The sequence below is a fragment of the Ambystoma mexicanum genome, chromosome 3p, assembly GCF_040938575.1.
Source record: "Ambystoma mexicanum isolate Mex_15411 chromosome 3p, UKY_AmexF1_1, whole genome shotgun sequence".
Classification (NCBI taxonomy): domain Eukaryota; kingdom Metazoa; phylum Chordata; class Amphibia; order Caudata; family Ambystomatidae; genus Ambystoma; species Ambystoma mexicanum.
Window position 1 is genome coordinate 787,433,001 of NC_090925.1, and position 15,606 is coordinate 787,448,606.

The 15,606-nt window shown below is 46.2% G+C and overlaps 1 protein-coding gene across 1 annotated transcript in view; it reads left to right on the forward strand.

The window, feature by feature from the left end:
* PHGDH (phosphoglycerate dehydrogenase) overlaps positions 1 to 15,606 on the forward strand; it is a 172,420-nt gene that overhangs the window by 101,261 nt on the left and 55,553 nt on the right. Inside the window, exons 6-7 of the mRNA XM_069651768.1 lie at positions 6,456 to 6,588; positions 7,923 to 8,071. Of these exons, the coding sequence (XP_069507869.1) occupies positions 6,456 to 6,588; positions 7,923 to 8,071 (282 nt within the window). The remainder of the gene's footprint in view (positions 1 to 6,455; positions 6,589 to 7,922; positions 8,072 to 15,606) is intronic.

The window sequence follows — 15,606 nt, forward strand, 5'->3', positions numbered from 1 at the left end:
AAAGCAACGAGACTGCTAACTTATCATTGGCCCACAAATTAAAATCACAGAGGATAATAACTGGGGTGGTTGCCCTAGTAAGGCTAGTTAGCAGATTGGTAGAAGGTGGCCGATTAAATAACTACAATGGTGAGGGACCTATTGGCATCAAGCTTGGTTTTGGCGACACTACTTTCACAGCTTTCATGGGATGAGTGAGTATTGACCTGGATATCCAGACACTTTCTGCCAATAATGGCCACCCCTGCAACTTTACGACTGAGGCAATCTGCTCTAAAAATGCCGTAATGGGAGGAATAACAAGGATGGTGTCTATTGGAGTTGTGTCCATTAGCCATGACTCAATATATAATTGAGGCCTGCCTGCCAGCTTCACGAGCCGCCTCTGTGGCACAATGGTTTAGTGCTGTGGCTACTGACAGGTTGGTGGTTTGAACCCACGCAGGCATGACCGTCAGTTCGTTGTCTGGTGTTAAAAATCGGAAATATGACATTTATTTAGTGTGTAAAAATCAACTATCACGTTGACGTGTAAAATATTTTAACCCCATTTCTTGCATGACAAATCGTGCTAATTTCGCTGTGAGGCCAGCCACGGAAGACCCTACTGGGATGGGGTTCTCAAATGAAGAAATGTCTCGGGGAAGGGAATCTGAGTACTCCAATCTGGGACAGTCCTGGAAAGACGGGGACGTCTGTAACTAGGGCAGGAATTGGGCCGGAACAAGAGCGGCGCTGCAGCAGAGTTTGTCTTGCCGTAACGCTCCTCTGTCGCCAGGACCAGGGGCTAGTGCAGAAAACTCACAGATCTGCTCTGAAGCTCATACGCGCTTCAACTCGGACTGCTTTCAGAAGACTCGGCATGGAAGGCGCAATACACAAACAGCCAAAGCCTGACATAATGTCTTGCAGCTCCTTCTTTGGGAGGCTCCTAAAGTTGGGGAACAAGTGATTTCCAGCTAAATAGACTGCCTCTAAATCCCCTTTCATTTCCCAGTGTTCCTCTGTCCCCCCTTTTTTAATATGTAGTCCAAACTGGTATATGTCCTGCAATTCAGACATTTCTTTGCTAGGGTGAGTATTGTGATCCATTAAAAGAGTAGAGTGCAACTTCCATTATTCTCTGAAAATGGTTTGTTGCTGAATCACTATGACGGGCTTCAAAATTGTGGGCATTCTTATGTTCCTATGATGGTCTTTGCGTTTATGCAAATCGCCAGCATTGGGTTTTGTGAAGAGCTGCTGTATTGTGTGACTTGACCTATAACCCGGCCTGGGGCCACGCCCCTCAGCCCTGCCCCCACGGCCCACCCCTCCAAGGAGGAGAGGATTCCCCCAGTAATTATTTTCCATTTCCAGCACTGCTGGTAACCCTAGGGGTGGATTTGCTAGACAAACCCAGGGTCCCTGGTTTCACAGTGGACAGCTCTTGAATACCGCTCCCTATTAGAAACTGTTGCCTGCTGTTTCAAGCAATAGTTCTATTCTTTTTATGTAGATATAGTTGTACGTTCCCCAATCTTTCTTCGTTCATCTTACGTTTTTCTCCCCATTTTCCGTTACCCTGTCGGGTGCGCTTGCCTTCAGGCTCCCATTCTCACAATCTGATCTGATCTGAATCTACTTGTGCTATCCAGGTTTTCAGATCCCTTAACATCTATACTAGTGACGTCTGACCTTCGTCGCCTGCTGCTGTTCAGAACCAATCTTCACTAATACATGTTTCTGCCAGTACCCCTCAATCGAGGCCTACGACGCTCCCTCCTAACCTAGCCATCTGCTACAGTGAGGATTTGTAGGGACAAAAGGACTCAGAACAATTGTACATTCTACTGGCATCTAGTCCTGGGCTCCAAGCTTGGTGTGAAGCTTGCACACGTCACCAGCAGTTTGTTGTCTTCAGTAGATGGGATGAGCACAGGTTTTCATCTCAAAAGAGTGGGATGAATTCTTCAACTTTCTTTTAAACAAAATATGTTCTAAAGGCAAGGTGAATGTACCCATTTCAATTGCCAAATAGGATGCAGGATACCTAGTATAATGGAGTTGGGCAGAAATGAAAGAACAAGAGAAAATAGCTGTAATGATTCCAGTAGCGAAGGACCAACAATGTCTTCTAAACAAAGCATCCAATCTGGTCACGAAGACTGAAGACCATCCTATTGGAGATTTACATAATAGATCTCAACAAAGGGGAGCAAAGTATCTTTGGGGAAAACATTGTGTATTTGCTGCAGGAGAAATCTACACTGCTAGGTCTTTGTGGAAAATGGTGTCCCTCTCCTTGTAACCTCCTGTATTTTGAAACTCACAAGATGGAGTCTCTACACTATAAAAGACTCAAGATGGAAACCTGTGGCTTAGAACGGAAGAGGGAAATAACATTAACTTTTCTGAACAGTGGGATGGAGCAATGCAAAATCCATAGGATAGTTGGGAGTGTTTAGAGCTTGTCTGCAAAAGCAAAATGGCGAGACCTGTGTATGAATCCTCCAGGAGGCCTTGCCTGTAGAGTGTTGGGACATGCTCTGGAGGCCTCTGAGAGGGCAAACATTATTTGACTGTGCAGGTTATGCATCTGTAAAGTAAAGTCTTGCACCTGTGTAGTCTGAAAGACTTAACGGGTGGGTATCCAAGACCTTTTCAATTTTTTCATTTGGGTTATGCAATGCAGTGTGCGTCTGGCTCCAAGGAGCAGTAGAAGGACACGTGTTGCAACAGAGGGATCCCGGTGATTTGTCTCCCATTCCCAGGCAGGACTCGGCAACCTGCAGTTTTGGGGCCAGCCCTGCCCAAGTACAGCCAGTTTTCTTAGATTTTGTGTTTACACTTCAATCTTGTTAGGTTTTTCAGAGCACTAAGCCAACCTTAGTGGACCTGCAAACGCTTGACACAAGTCCACCAATTACGGAGTGCAGGTCTTGCCGGGGTATTTGGTTTCTTGGTTTTTGTCAGAAACAAAGACACTGTGTCCACAGGCGGATAATGACTGCGGGAACAGGTGGCCTAGCCCAAATTGGGCAGGAAGGGGGTGGACAGGTGATGAACCTCTTTTGCTGGTCGAAGACTGAAAAAAGTGTTGGTATAACATCAGGCACCAACCTTGAGCGAAGTTGAATCCACAGGCTAGGAGGTTGTGGATGGAGGCAGGAATTGGAGAATGATGGAGGGCGGGAAAGAAGGGGACACTTTAGAAAAACCTTGGAAGGAAACATAATAAGTAGAATCAGAAAGGAAGTCCCAACAGGAGAATGACAGAAGCAGGGCTATTTCTGGTTCATGCAGGTCAGAAACAAAAGTAATGGCCAAACGGGGGCAAACTATCTGGATCATTGAGACTGTGTGTGTCACTTAGTATTTGCTTTTGTAACTATTCTTCTCCACACTTCTCCTCCTGACCTGGAAGTGATAGGTGGCCATCTTGAATTGGGGCTGGTGGTTAGAGTAGCTGGCTCGTTCGGCATGCTAGGAGGGTCTGGGTCTCAAGTAAAATGGGCTCCCACTAAGTTCGAATTTTCTTTTGTCGCTTTGTTGGGCGACTGTGTCCTGAAAGGACCCCTCCTCAAATTCACTGGCAGGATTATAGCGATGCACCTCAGCCAGGTGGAGTGGACTCTTGTCGTTCCTCACTAACAGTCAGAGCAGTTTTCTGTAACCAGGGTAAGTTGTAATACCTATAAAAGGACCTGTAACATTCAAACTAGTTGAGGGCTGTCGCCCTAGCTCCTTCGGCAATTGCCCAATAACTGTAACCTCACTCTAGCTGGAATGATTGAGGTCAGAGAGCCTCTTTATATAGATACAAATGGTTCACTCCTGCTGGCATTTTCCAGGGGTGGACTGGGAACCAAAAGATGCCCTGAAAATAATGTTTAAAGTGGCCCCATATTACACATTTTCAGCAATCCCATCCCTTTTCCCATGAGAAAATTTGTAAACAAAATGTTACCACACAAGAGGCCCAGGGTGCAGAAGCCTACCAGGAAATCTTCAGAGTTCCATGTAGGCCAGTCCACCGCTGGTATTTTCCCCAGGGAAGAAGCCTGAGAGAATGCATGACCATATGTCCCTTTCCGACCCCAGCCACCAAAGACCGAACAACAAGTGCAAGGCGTGAAACAGTCTTTGCCCCCATTGTGGGGAAAATGGCTACCTTGCGATAACAATCTATGGTTCTATGTGTTTATAATGAATACATTAATAACAAACTTTTTTAGTGAATTAAAATTTAATGAAAACATTTCGAATGTTCTTTTTTTTTTTTTTTTTTTTTTTTTTTGGGGAGGAGTGCCCCCCAAGCCCCGTTTCCCTAGCTTTATTACCCCACCACCCCTTATATCCCTTACCCCACCCCCATACTTTAGTCCCAAAATTCAATCCTTTCTCGTAATTTGTATTTCGGTATAATCGCTGTATACCCACTATATGGTAGACCTAGCAGTGCACATAACAGTGGTTACAAATAGGCTGCCGCGAGCCTCGCAGCGTTGTACTGGGTAGTACACTGAAAAGAATATAGAGGAGGGCCATGGGGCGCATTGGTACCCTGCATTACTTTCCATAGAGGTGGTAGTACTGCTCCACAAGGAAGTTGAATCCGGGAGAGAGGATGAAAAGACCTCGGTCCCGGATCTCACAAACATCTGCAAATATACTGGGTTGGCCCATTGTTCCTGATGCGATAGCCATAGGCCAGCACATCTGGTGGGCCGCAGGCTGCCCACTACTGGTTTAGCCACTCTACCACATCTCCCTCTTGGACACTAGGCCACGCCACCTCCTCTCTGAGATATACAAGCAATGGAGATGGCAAGCATATTGCAGAACCCACAAAGCCCCATTTAGTGTCTCCTCTGGAATAGCATAAGGAAGTTGATATGCATAAAACTAATTCATTAAAAGTGAATGCGGCAAAATCAGAAACCAAATTCAAGAAGTACTTGATTGCATACGTGGCTAAACCGGTAGTGAGTAGAGGAGAGCGCAGACACTGTGATGCCACAGGACGCAGGGACACATGGCTCTGTACTTTAGTGTTGCAGAGTTGACTCAATCCAAGCCTGAAGTCTCAATCTATCCGGAATCTTTGTTATTGAGAATTGCAGAGGATACAACACATTGACAGTATGTTCTGCAATACATTTTCTATTTTTTAATAAGGCGACCACATTTTTTTTAACTGCAAGATTAAACATTTTGTAACCGTTTGCCCTCCAAAGGTTAATGCCATCAAAACATGTCCCCTGACTTGCCTAACCTCCCACCCCAAAACCCAGCATTGATTAACGTGTTCAGATTCCCTTGATCTAAAAAGCACGCTGCAGCTTATTCCTGTACAACCCCCCCTCCTTTGCGCCTTCTATACTACTAGCATCCTTTTAAGCAGAAGGCTACACGAGGCTTCCAACCGGGGGTGCCACATTTCTGCAAGTTGATGCTTCTCTTCCCTGATGGGGTCTCGCCTTCATTTCTGTTGGCCGTGGGGCACTGGGGGTTGGCATCAATTTGATTTCCTGCAGGGGCAATGCCTGTCTGGGAACTACCATACCGGTAAGCTTGCTGGTACCATAGTTCCCGGACCGGCAAACTAAGAGTTGTGCTCGCGTGTGCCTTTCTGCCTGCCAGGTTGGACCTGGCGGGCCGAAAGGCACCCGCGAGCACAGCATGTCGAATGCACCGGCACTGTTATAAACCGTGCCGGTGCATCCGACATGCTGTGCTCGCGTGTGCCTTTCTGCCTGCCAGGTTGGACCTGGCGGGCCGAAAGGCACCCGCGAGCACAGCATGTCGGTTGCACCGGCACTGTTATAAACCGTGCCGGTGCATCCGACCTCCCCATTCCCATTGAGCCCTTTTTGGCTCAGTGGGAATGGGGCATAATGGATTCCGGCCCCTGGCAATGGGGACATACAGGGTCCGCCAAGGTCGGAATGGCCCTGTACGTCCCCATTGCCAGGGCCTGGAAAAAAAATGCAACTCCTGCAGCTGCCGTGCCTGTGTGATAGGCACGGCTACCGCCAGGGTTGTAATGAAGCAATGTGTTTGTTTATTAGCCACTGCTCGCCCAACTCAGAAATTCACGGGAATGTATCTAAAAAAATGTACGAATTTTGAGGTGATGGATCTGGGAGGTACTTAATCAGACTCGGCTGAGGAAGCGTTGGGGTTCTAGGTTGGGTGTTATGTAGGAAATGATTGGAAGCTTGATGTGGCCAAAGCAACTTTTTCCGGAGATGGCGAGTCTGTCTGAGGTGAGGACTTGTTGAGATTCTGGGTCTGCCAAAGATGAAGCATGAGTCATATTTGTACATCTTAACCAGGATGTTCAGCATGGGAATGTGTCCGCCATGTTCAGACGCAATGATGCTTATGCCAGCGGTTGCTGTTCACCGCAACCTTAACTGGCCATGCTTGATGGACCTTCTCTCTGGAACCTTGACGTGTTGTGTCTTTAGACCATAGGTTACGACCCTATCATTCCACCAGAAGTCACTGCCACCTTTGGGGTCCAGCAATTCACCCTGGAAGAGATCTGGCCACTCTGCGATTACATCACTGTGCACACGCCACTCCTGCCATCCACCACAGGTAAGTACTGCCTATTTGGAGAAGCAACCACATTCCGCAGCAGCCTCCTTTCAGGACTTTGAGAAAGTCCGCATCCTTGCGTCATTGCTTGTGACCGACACCCTGACGAGCAATAAATTCACATTATTATAAGAAAGTGTACTACATTTTAAACGATATAAAATGCATGAACCAACCCATTCTGAACAGAAGTCAGTCCTAGAGGCATTTGTTTGGTAAACATCAAACTCAATGACGATTTGAAAAAGTTTGGTTAGGAAGACTGGTGGGCATTAAGCAAGACTGGGTTCTAGCTCCCTGTTAGCAATTAAGATTGCAGAAGCCAGTACAAGGGCGTATGTTGTCATTGCCATTGATGGTGATACTAGTGGTGGTACAATAGACCATTAAATTGAATGCGCCACACGCTCCGCAGCATCACTTAGTGGCTATAGCTATATATTCACCTCCAAGACCCACATCCCTTAAGGATGTAGCACTCCTATGCAAGTTGCACACTCGTTGGGGACCATCAATGTGGTGTGGTTGACATTCTTGTGATTGGAGCGTTGGGGCAAGTTCACAAAACATTTGCAGCCGGTGAAGGGCGCTCAGCCAATCAGGTGGCTGGAACAGAGGGTGAGAATACACAATCCCTGCCCGCTCTCCCAACCACCCAAGGCCCTACCCCGGACAGTGCTTTTTTCCTTTTTTTTTTTCCAATGCTGGAGGCAACATATAGCCTCTCTTCGTTGCTCCCCCACCTCCCAAAATAATTATCTGATTCCCCTCCGCACCCCTCCACTTACGTGTAGGACCACCATTGTGCTTCGGTCCCAGAGCTCCTCCTTTTTTTATCGGGAGATCGGTTGTGCAAGCAGCGTGGATCGCTCTATGAAAAATTATGAAAGCCATTTGCACCCGTATGAACGCTGGGGTGCAAATATCTTTATGCCCTGCCAGCCCAGTGGACATGGCCGGTAAAGGCCCACAGACCTAGCGGAGGCCCTCCCTTCACTCGGGCCTACCTTAGCTCGGGCTGGTGGGCCGTTACTGGCCATGTCTGCCCTCCTGGCAGGGCCAGGAAGCTATGTTCGATGAACTGTAAAGAATGGAATGCTCTCGCGTACTGGATGCTTCAGTAAAGCTCGAGACTAATTAAGGTCTTCATTTTGAGCACAGTTGGGGAAATGGTGCAGACTCGATGTGCCTTGCAGTTCTAATCTACCACCTGATCCTGCGATTGTGCGACCTGTGAAGCTGCTTTCAGTCTTGTGAAAGCGGCTTGTTGCTCTTGCATTTGCCCTCATGATGGTGAGACCTAACCCGCCCTCTCCCTTTGTGTTTCTTCCCAGGTTTACTGAACGACGAGACCTTTGCCAAGTGCAGAAGGGGTGTGCAGGTTGTGAATTGTGCTCGTGGTGGCATCATTGACGAGGCGGCCTTGCTGCGGGCGCTGGAGTCTGGGCAGTGCGGTGGGGCCGGCCTGGATGTCTTCACAGAGGTGGGTCAGGAGTGCAGATCTGCATTGGTGCATGCAAAGCCCAAGGTTTGGCAATGGCAGTGCGATGTTTACACATTTCTTACTACTAGTTAGTTTACAGGGGATCCTGCTTAATCAGTGTTCATTGAACATGCGACCCTTTAACCTGCTGCTAGCGATTCACATGAAGAGTAATTTCTTCCAGGTCTGAGGATCTCTTCTCCTGTGGCCATTTAGTTATGGTCCAGTGTTCTTGCTTCCAGTAGAGTTAAATCCTCCCCTTTTTATGGACCTTGCCCGGGCGCCCACTGTATTTGCTCAGTGTCCGTCCAATGTTCTCTTTGGGCCAGTGTCTTCTCTCGTCTCTGTTGCAGGGTTGAGAGAGTATTCTAGATACTGTGGTAGCATTGGTGTAATAAGAGTATCACTCTACTGTGCCCCAAATACATTTTAAACAAGTAACAGTTTTATTAATTTTAGATATATTAAAAACGAAATCCGAATCAAAATGGAATCGTTTTAAATTAGGAATATATTGACTCAAATACTGTATGTGAATATTGTTTTTGTATGTACTGTATTATATGCTGTATATCATGCACTGTATATTATATTTGAGTTTGTACAGATGTAAATATATATTTAATTGATTTTATACAAGTTCAATTATGAACTGATTACAAATAAATAAAAATAGAGCTAAAATGTGCATTGAACAGTGTGCAGATGACTCCTGTGTGCAGGGTGGCCCAAGCACTGGAGGCACAGGGAGTGTGTGTGTGAGCCAGCCCTGGAACACTTGCTGGGGCAGGGGCTGCAGCGTTTCAGTGTGTGACTGAATCCGGGCATTGTCTTGCAGCTCTGCGACTCGCATCTCCTTGAAACAAAGTAACGTTATTTTCGGAGGGAAATGATACAATGCACTGTTCACACGTTTGCCAGGGACGCGCATATGACGGAATTACCCATTTACTGCATTGTATCCCACATATCGGTCCAGTGGGCCTAGGATGCTCTCAGAGTTTGGGGGGGGGGGGGAGAATTGTATATAATCCATTCTTTCTATTGCAAATAAAGCCGCCTCTGACACCACCGTGCAGACATGGATGTGCTTAGCAGCTGCTCAGCTGACCCGTGTCTACTGTAGGCTGATGGGGGGTGGGGGGAGGGGGGGGTCTTCTATGTGCGAGTCTGACTTGGCAGCATTTGTTTCTAAAAGAGCCAAGATTGTGTATTTCCCATGTGGCCGGCTTCAGGCAGCCAAGGAAAGAACACAGCAGTGTAATGTTTGGTAAATGAATGCTCTGAACTGTAGAAGCCAGCCTTTCAGCCAGGAGGGTGGGGCCGTCAATAGTCAATAATGCACTGTTTAGGAAAACGTGAAAATAGGCAACCCAGATGTATTGTTATTGGGCTGAAGGCCACGGAGAAGAGCAACAGCGAAAATCAAGCGTGGATGGGAAAGAAATGGAGTGCAGGGTATATCCAGAAGGCTGAGGGACGCTTTATCTCTCCGGGTAGTGGTTCCCTTGGTTACGAATTCATTAAATGAATTTCTAGTCAGTCAATTTGTTGTAGACCTGCATCCATTCTGATGCATTAGATGCGGTCTCCAAACTCCAACAACAGGATAAAAGTCCCAGCCTTGGTTCCTTAGACACCAGTTTAATTTTTTGTAATTTCTTTAAAGCACAGCTAGCTTGAGCGCAGCCGAGCGCTGCACCAGCATTTCGGCTGACCTCTTTTGATAGTATTACAGTACTGCGAGTTGCAGTCTATGCATCTATCTGGATTAGTCCCGGGACATGTGTTGATGAAAAGGTCATATTTTGAGAGATTTGTAAAATTGGAGAATTGTGGGGGCATTCCGAGCCAATACTGGATTGCGTTCAGAGGTTGGGTGCGTGACATGTGAAGGATTGGTTGAAGGTCCTTTCTTAGCGGTCGATTTGTGATTCGAGCCATTCGGTCGATTGGCTGCCCAAGGAGCATGTGCCACCATATATATGGAGCTTAGCCGCCAGATACACTGGTGTGCTGTTCACTGTTTTGTAGATGATGCATACAGTCTTGAATAGTGTCCTAACCTGAAGATTTAGCCAATGTGGTTTTTGTAGGATTGGGGTGATTCAGTCACATTTGTGTGAACCTGTAATAAGCGGTGTTGCAGCGCGGTGTACTGATTTTTAGGGGAGCGAAGTGAGTGACTGGGAGCCCCATCAGTAGGGCATTCCCTCTTCCCCCACCCACCATCGATGTGCTGGACAAAGGGCCTGAACTATGGCGCAGAAGTCCTTCAGCAGGAGGAAGGGTTTGATTTTGCAAAGAGGATTTGGAGCTAGGCCGTTTGGGCCATCTTGGCTATGTGTTTCTGCAAGGACAGTCTGCTGTTGTTGGTGAAGCCCTAACGATTTTACTGAATTTGAGAGTTGAGGATCAAATCCTTCTGGGAGCAAATCCTAGTTGAAAGAGTTGTTTAGTAGGGTCCGATGAAGATGAATACGGTCTTGGATAGGTTAGGTTTGAGGAAGGTAGTCCACATCCAGGACTGGAGGCTGGCTAGATAGTCAGTCGACTGATGTCCTGTGGGATTTTTACTCTCATGTACAACTGAGTATTATACTCACCTTGGTGGCTAACTATAGTGGGGATGTTTGAGGAGAGTGCCCAGAGGCTCCAAGTAAATGTAAAAAATGATCAGTCGGAGGATGGATCCTTGGAAATGACAAAGAGGGGGGTATTGGTTAGCATGCAACGTTTTCCTCGAGACTGTCTGGTATCCGCCCGAAAAGTAAGAGGGAAAGCAGTGCAGTGAATCCCATCCTGCCTGTGAAGGAGAAGAGGACACAGTGATCAGTGACAATTGCAGCAGAGAGGTCAAGGAGGGCGAGGAGACCTGAGTCGCCCCATCCATGATTGCTCGGCCACCACCTGGATTCTACACTGGGGTTGGAACCCCGACCGATGGTCGTTTTTAGGAAGTGTAGTTAGATTCTAGCGAGTAGTTTTGGAAGTACTACTTTTTCAAAGATTTTGCTGATAAATGGGAGGTTCAGTAGTTGTCCAGGTTGCCTGGGTCTAGGGTAATTTTTTCAAAAGTGGTCACATGAGACCCGTCTTGAATGTCCGGGAATGACCGTACAGTGAGTGAGGCATTAATGCTGCTGAGTGCATTGAGCGATGGGCATGTCAATTATTTAATGATTGAGGCTGTAATGATTTTGTCGGAGATCTGCCTGATGGAGGCATGCGTTTGTAGGCGGTCTGGAGGAGAGAATTCGGTCCAGCAGGGAACTCAGAATTGTGTGGTGCAGTGGGGGGAGGGAGGGAACGCTATCTCGAGGTTGACTCCATGATCTGTCAGATTTTTAAAAGATTTTGATTGCTTTGCATTTTTCTGAGTTCCTGGCATTTCGGGTCGAGCAAGGATTTGGTACAGTGCCATACTACTTCGAAGTGGGCTTTCTTCCTATTAGAGGCTGCAGAGATAGTGGTGGAACAGTAAGCAGCTTTGATGTCGGTGACTGGAAGCCTATGGTTGGCGCACAGATTTGAGGTTAGTGTAATCTCCAGTGTTACGGTTTTTGCACCACCGTTACTCTAGGCACCTGATTGTATGTTTGCTCGAGGTGAGTTCAGGGATGTACCATGGGGCAAATGGTGTGGTCCTAGTGTGGCTGTTTCTTTTCTTTACATGTAATTTTATTAGGATGGCATGAGCTTTTACAAATTTCATAGCCAAATTGTTTTGGTATGTTGATTTATACTGTGCACTGCTACCACCCAGGAGCAGTCTCCAGGCGCTCAAGTGGCTCTGGAAGAAAAGGGGCTGGCTAGGTTAGAGACGGATAGGATAGGTTAGGAACCAGGAGGAACTGGCATCTAAAATCCTTTTATAATAAAACTTTATTGTGATTTAGTTCACTCAAGAACTTTACACAAACCAATTTACATAGAATGAAATCAAACCATCACTACTCGCAATCTAAAAGAAAATGTAAAATACATATGCATATACATGTACAAATAAGCATTATTAGGTCATATTCAAATTTGCATCCAAGCTCATACCAATTTCTCATCGATAGTTATCAAAGTGTATCAGCGAAGTGCTCGAATGACAGTGCCAATCAATATATTTAAAAAACATTTCAAATTCACAATGTTCACACTAATTATTATCAATCTCTCTAAACGGAGCAACAAACGAACCAAATAAACTCCAATTTAAATTTCATGGTCATCTATTTTTGACATACCATCTGAATGGTAACACTGCAGACTCCTTTAAATTCCTCACATTGTAATATCAACATGTCATTGTCCACTCGCTCTTAATGTCATACATCTCAGCCCAGTCACTAACTTAACGTCATACTTCCCTCGCAGTTGTCTAACTAGGGTACCCAAAAGTGGATCTCCTCAATCAACCAGCAGAGTTCGTACATGGCACCACACGCGATAGTGCAATTTGCATGGCGATGTGATCTGCGTTTAGGCAATAATCCCAAAAGGGGTCAGTAAGAATTGCCTCGTAGCTATGCACTAAGCTGCCCAGGTCAGTCATAGATATATATACATATATATCTATCCCAACTTGGCACACTGAGTAAGGCCGTGCATAGCAGTTTCTGGCTTATGTACAACACAGATACAGCATTATCTGTTCTCAGGCAAGAGACTGGTTCGTGGTCCTGTTATCGATCGTACTGATAGTTTGTTAGTATGGAGTTTCAGCATAAATGTCCTTATAGCCGGGCATAGTAGCAAATAAGGCTGGGTTTTCCTGTAAAGGTGGACCACACGCGATACTGCATGATATCCTTTTAATGTAGCCAGGTGGGTATCATTGTGATACTAGTCCCACTTTTTCTTTTTTTTTTCAAAAGCTTTCTTTAAGTGGACAAGTGGGGTGCCTCCAACCAAATTGGGACGCCAACGTATCTCTTTGAAAAGCTGCTCTTTGAGTGTTCAAAAGTTGGAACCCCTGTATATTCTTTCCTTTCATGGTTCTTGCCCACTGCTGCCAATGGCTCACAAACTGGGTTAGAAAGAGTCTTTAGATGGAAACATCCTCTAGCACGGCTCGCCATGCCCCCAGAGATGTAAGACCGAGTTTGAGGCAGAGATATTCCATCGAACAGGAGGGTCCCAAACCCAGCACAGCACGCCAGAAGAGTCCCTCCAGTCCTGCCTGTAGAGCAGCGATGGAAGCATTGCTTGTAGAGCAGGATAAAGCCTGCGTGTCCTGCAGCAAATGTACGCGCCCGAAGTATAAGCTGTTTGCTCTTCTGATTTTGTTGAACGTTATGAACTCTTAATCAGCACAAGCACTGATTTCCAAGCCCAGGTATGGATAGGACACAACGTAATCGATGGTACCAATCGTAGTGTCCATCCTGATCTTATTTACTGTATTCCTGGTGACCACTTAATGCTGTTCTTTTCAAGATTGATAGTCGAGCCCAGTTCAAGGGCATACTTGGAGATCTCATTAAGCAAGATCTTCATGCCTTTAAAAGTGCAGTAAAACAAGACCAGATCGTCCACATACAACATACCCACCAAGGGAAGTTCTCCAATCCTTGGTGGGCAGTTTGCTACCCCAAGCAGACGTGGGAGGAGATCAGCTATATACAAGTTATGTAGTAGGTGGGCCGCGACACATCCTTGCTTTACTCCCATATTAATGGGAATTGGGTCCGTAACTCCACCACCATGATCCAGTCGAACTCTGGCACTAAGATATGTATGATCCAGTCGGGGCATTTTAGGGCCCGAAGCTTAGCCCATAGAATGTCCCTGTTCACGTGATCAAACGCAAAAATTCCTTCGGCTCCGAGTTGTCTGGATAAGATGGTCCAAGACTCTGATGTTTGACGTGCCCGATGCTGAGCGGAAGCCAGTCTGCACCAAAGTTAAGAACCTTGTTAACAGCCCATGACTATAGTTCTTTTAGTACCATAGAGGTGAAGATCTTTCCTGTGACATCAAGCATTGACAGCAGCCGATAATTGGTAATTGCAGTTCAGACACCCTTCTTGTAAACCAGGATTAGTACCGACTGCTGCCAGGAGGCTGGTGTCACGCGTGCTCAGCACACTCTGGAGTACAGGATCAAGAGTATCTGGGGCCAGTTGTCAGGGTCCCTATTGAATCTTTTTATTAGTGCTGCCTGGCTGATTGTGACAAAGGCTGCTGATATGTCCAGTAGTATGAGGGCCAATTGGCCATCGTCTGCGTTTATTTTCAGATCGTCCTATATTGATAGGAGTGCTGATTCTGTTCCTCTCATTGGTCTGAAGCCAACTTGTGACCGGTCAAGTATTCCATCTGTTTTGACGTATTTCAGTGGGATCTTGTATACATGGTTCTCCAGGATCTTTGCCGGGTAGGGCAGGTTGGATAATAGGTCTGTAGTTGCTCAGGTCTTCTGCGTGTTCTGATTCCTTTTTTATCAGTGGTTTGATGTATTCTGATTTGAAGGCGGACAGTACTATTTATTTTTTGAGTGATAGATTCATTAGGTTCTGGAAGTGAGCTGCTGGGGTTCTAGGGTTGAGGATTCCTTTAAAGATGTCAGTGGGGCAGGGGTACCTTGGGGATCCGGCAAGGTTGGTGTCCTTGATCAGTGTGGCAAAGGTTTCTTCTGTGATTGGTTCTAGGCAGGCTAGTTTTGCTGTAAGTTTGTTTCGTCCGGTGTCTGTGGTCCAGCATATTTTAGCTGTCTTTGGTATGTCATTTTGTCTTGATGGTTGTGGTGTTTTCCATTTTTATTTTTAAATATTTTCATTTTGCAGTTGGTTGTTTTTAGTTCTTTCAGTTCTTGCCTGAACCATTATACTGGCTTTTTTTTTTTTTTTTTTTGGTGTTGCTTTGAATGTTTTTACTGGTGCCAGCTGGTCTAGGGCCTTGGTGATCCAGCTGTTTAGTGTTTTCTGCTGTGTCTACGGTTGTTTCAGTGGGTTCTGTTCTGCTTGGGAGGGTAGAGTCTAGAAGGTTTGTTGGGGCTTCTAGGTTTAGTTTCTTCCAGTTTCCTTTCTTGCTGGCATTGAGTATTTCCTGTCCAGCCGTAAGGTGGGTTTGGGATGTGATGTAGAATGGTATCAAGTAATGGTCGCTCTATACCATCGGTCTAGGTGGCGCAGATGCGCATAGTCCTTCTCTGAAGAAAATTGCATCCAGGATGTGTCCGGCATTGTAGGTGGATCCGTTTACTATATGCTTGCAATGCAACGTTTCCAGGCGAGCGCAGAGTGATTTGCTGTGGGTTGGTTTTAGTTTCCGAACCAGATGTTGAAGTCTCCCATTATATAATTGTTCTTCTATAATGCACTTAATACCAGCAAGTGGTTTCTAAGCGCCGGGATCAGGATTCCAACCTGTTTTGTGCTGCGTTGTCTTGCTTCCAAGACAAATGTCTTGCCCCTGAGCTATGCTTCCTCCCGTATGAGTAGGGTGTCGTGGATAGGTTGATAAAACGGCAGCCGCGTACACTAGTTTGGTTGCGAAGTTGCGGCTGTAAGATGCTGGTTTGTAGATCAAGAGGAATACTA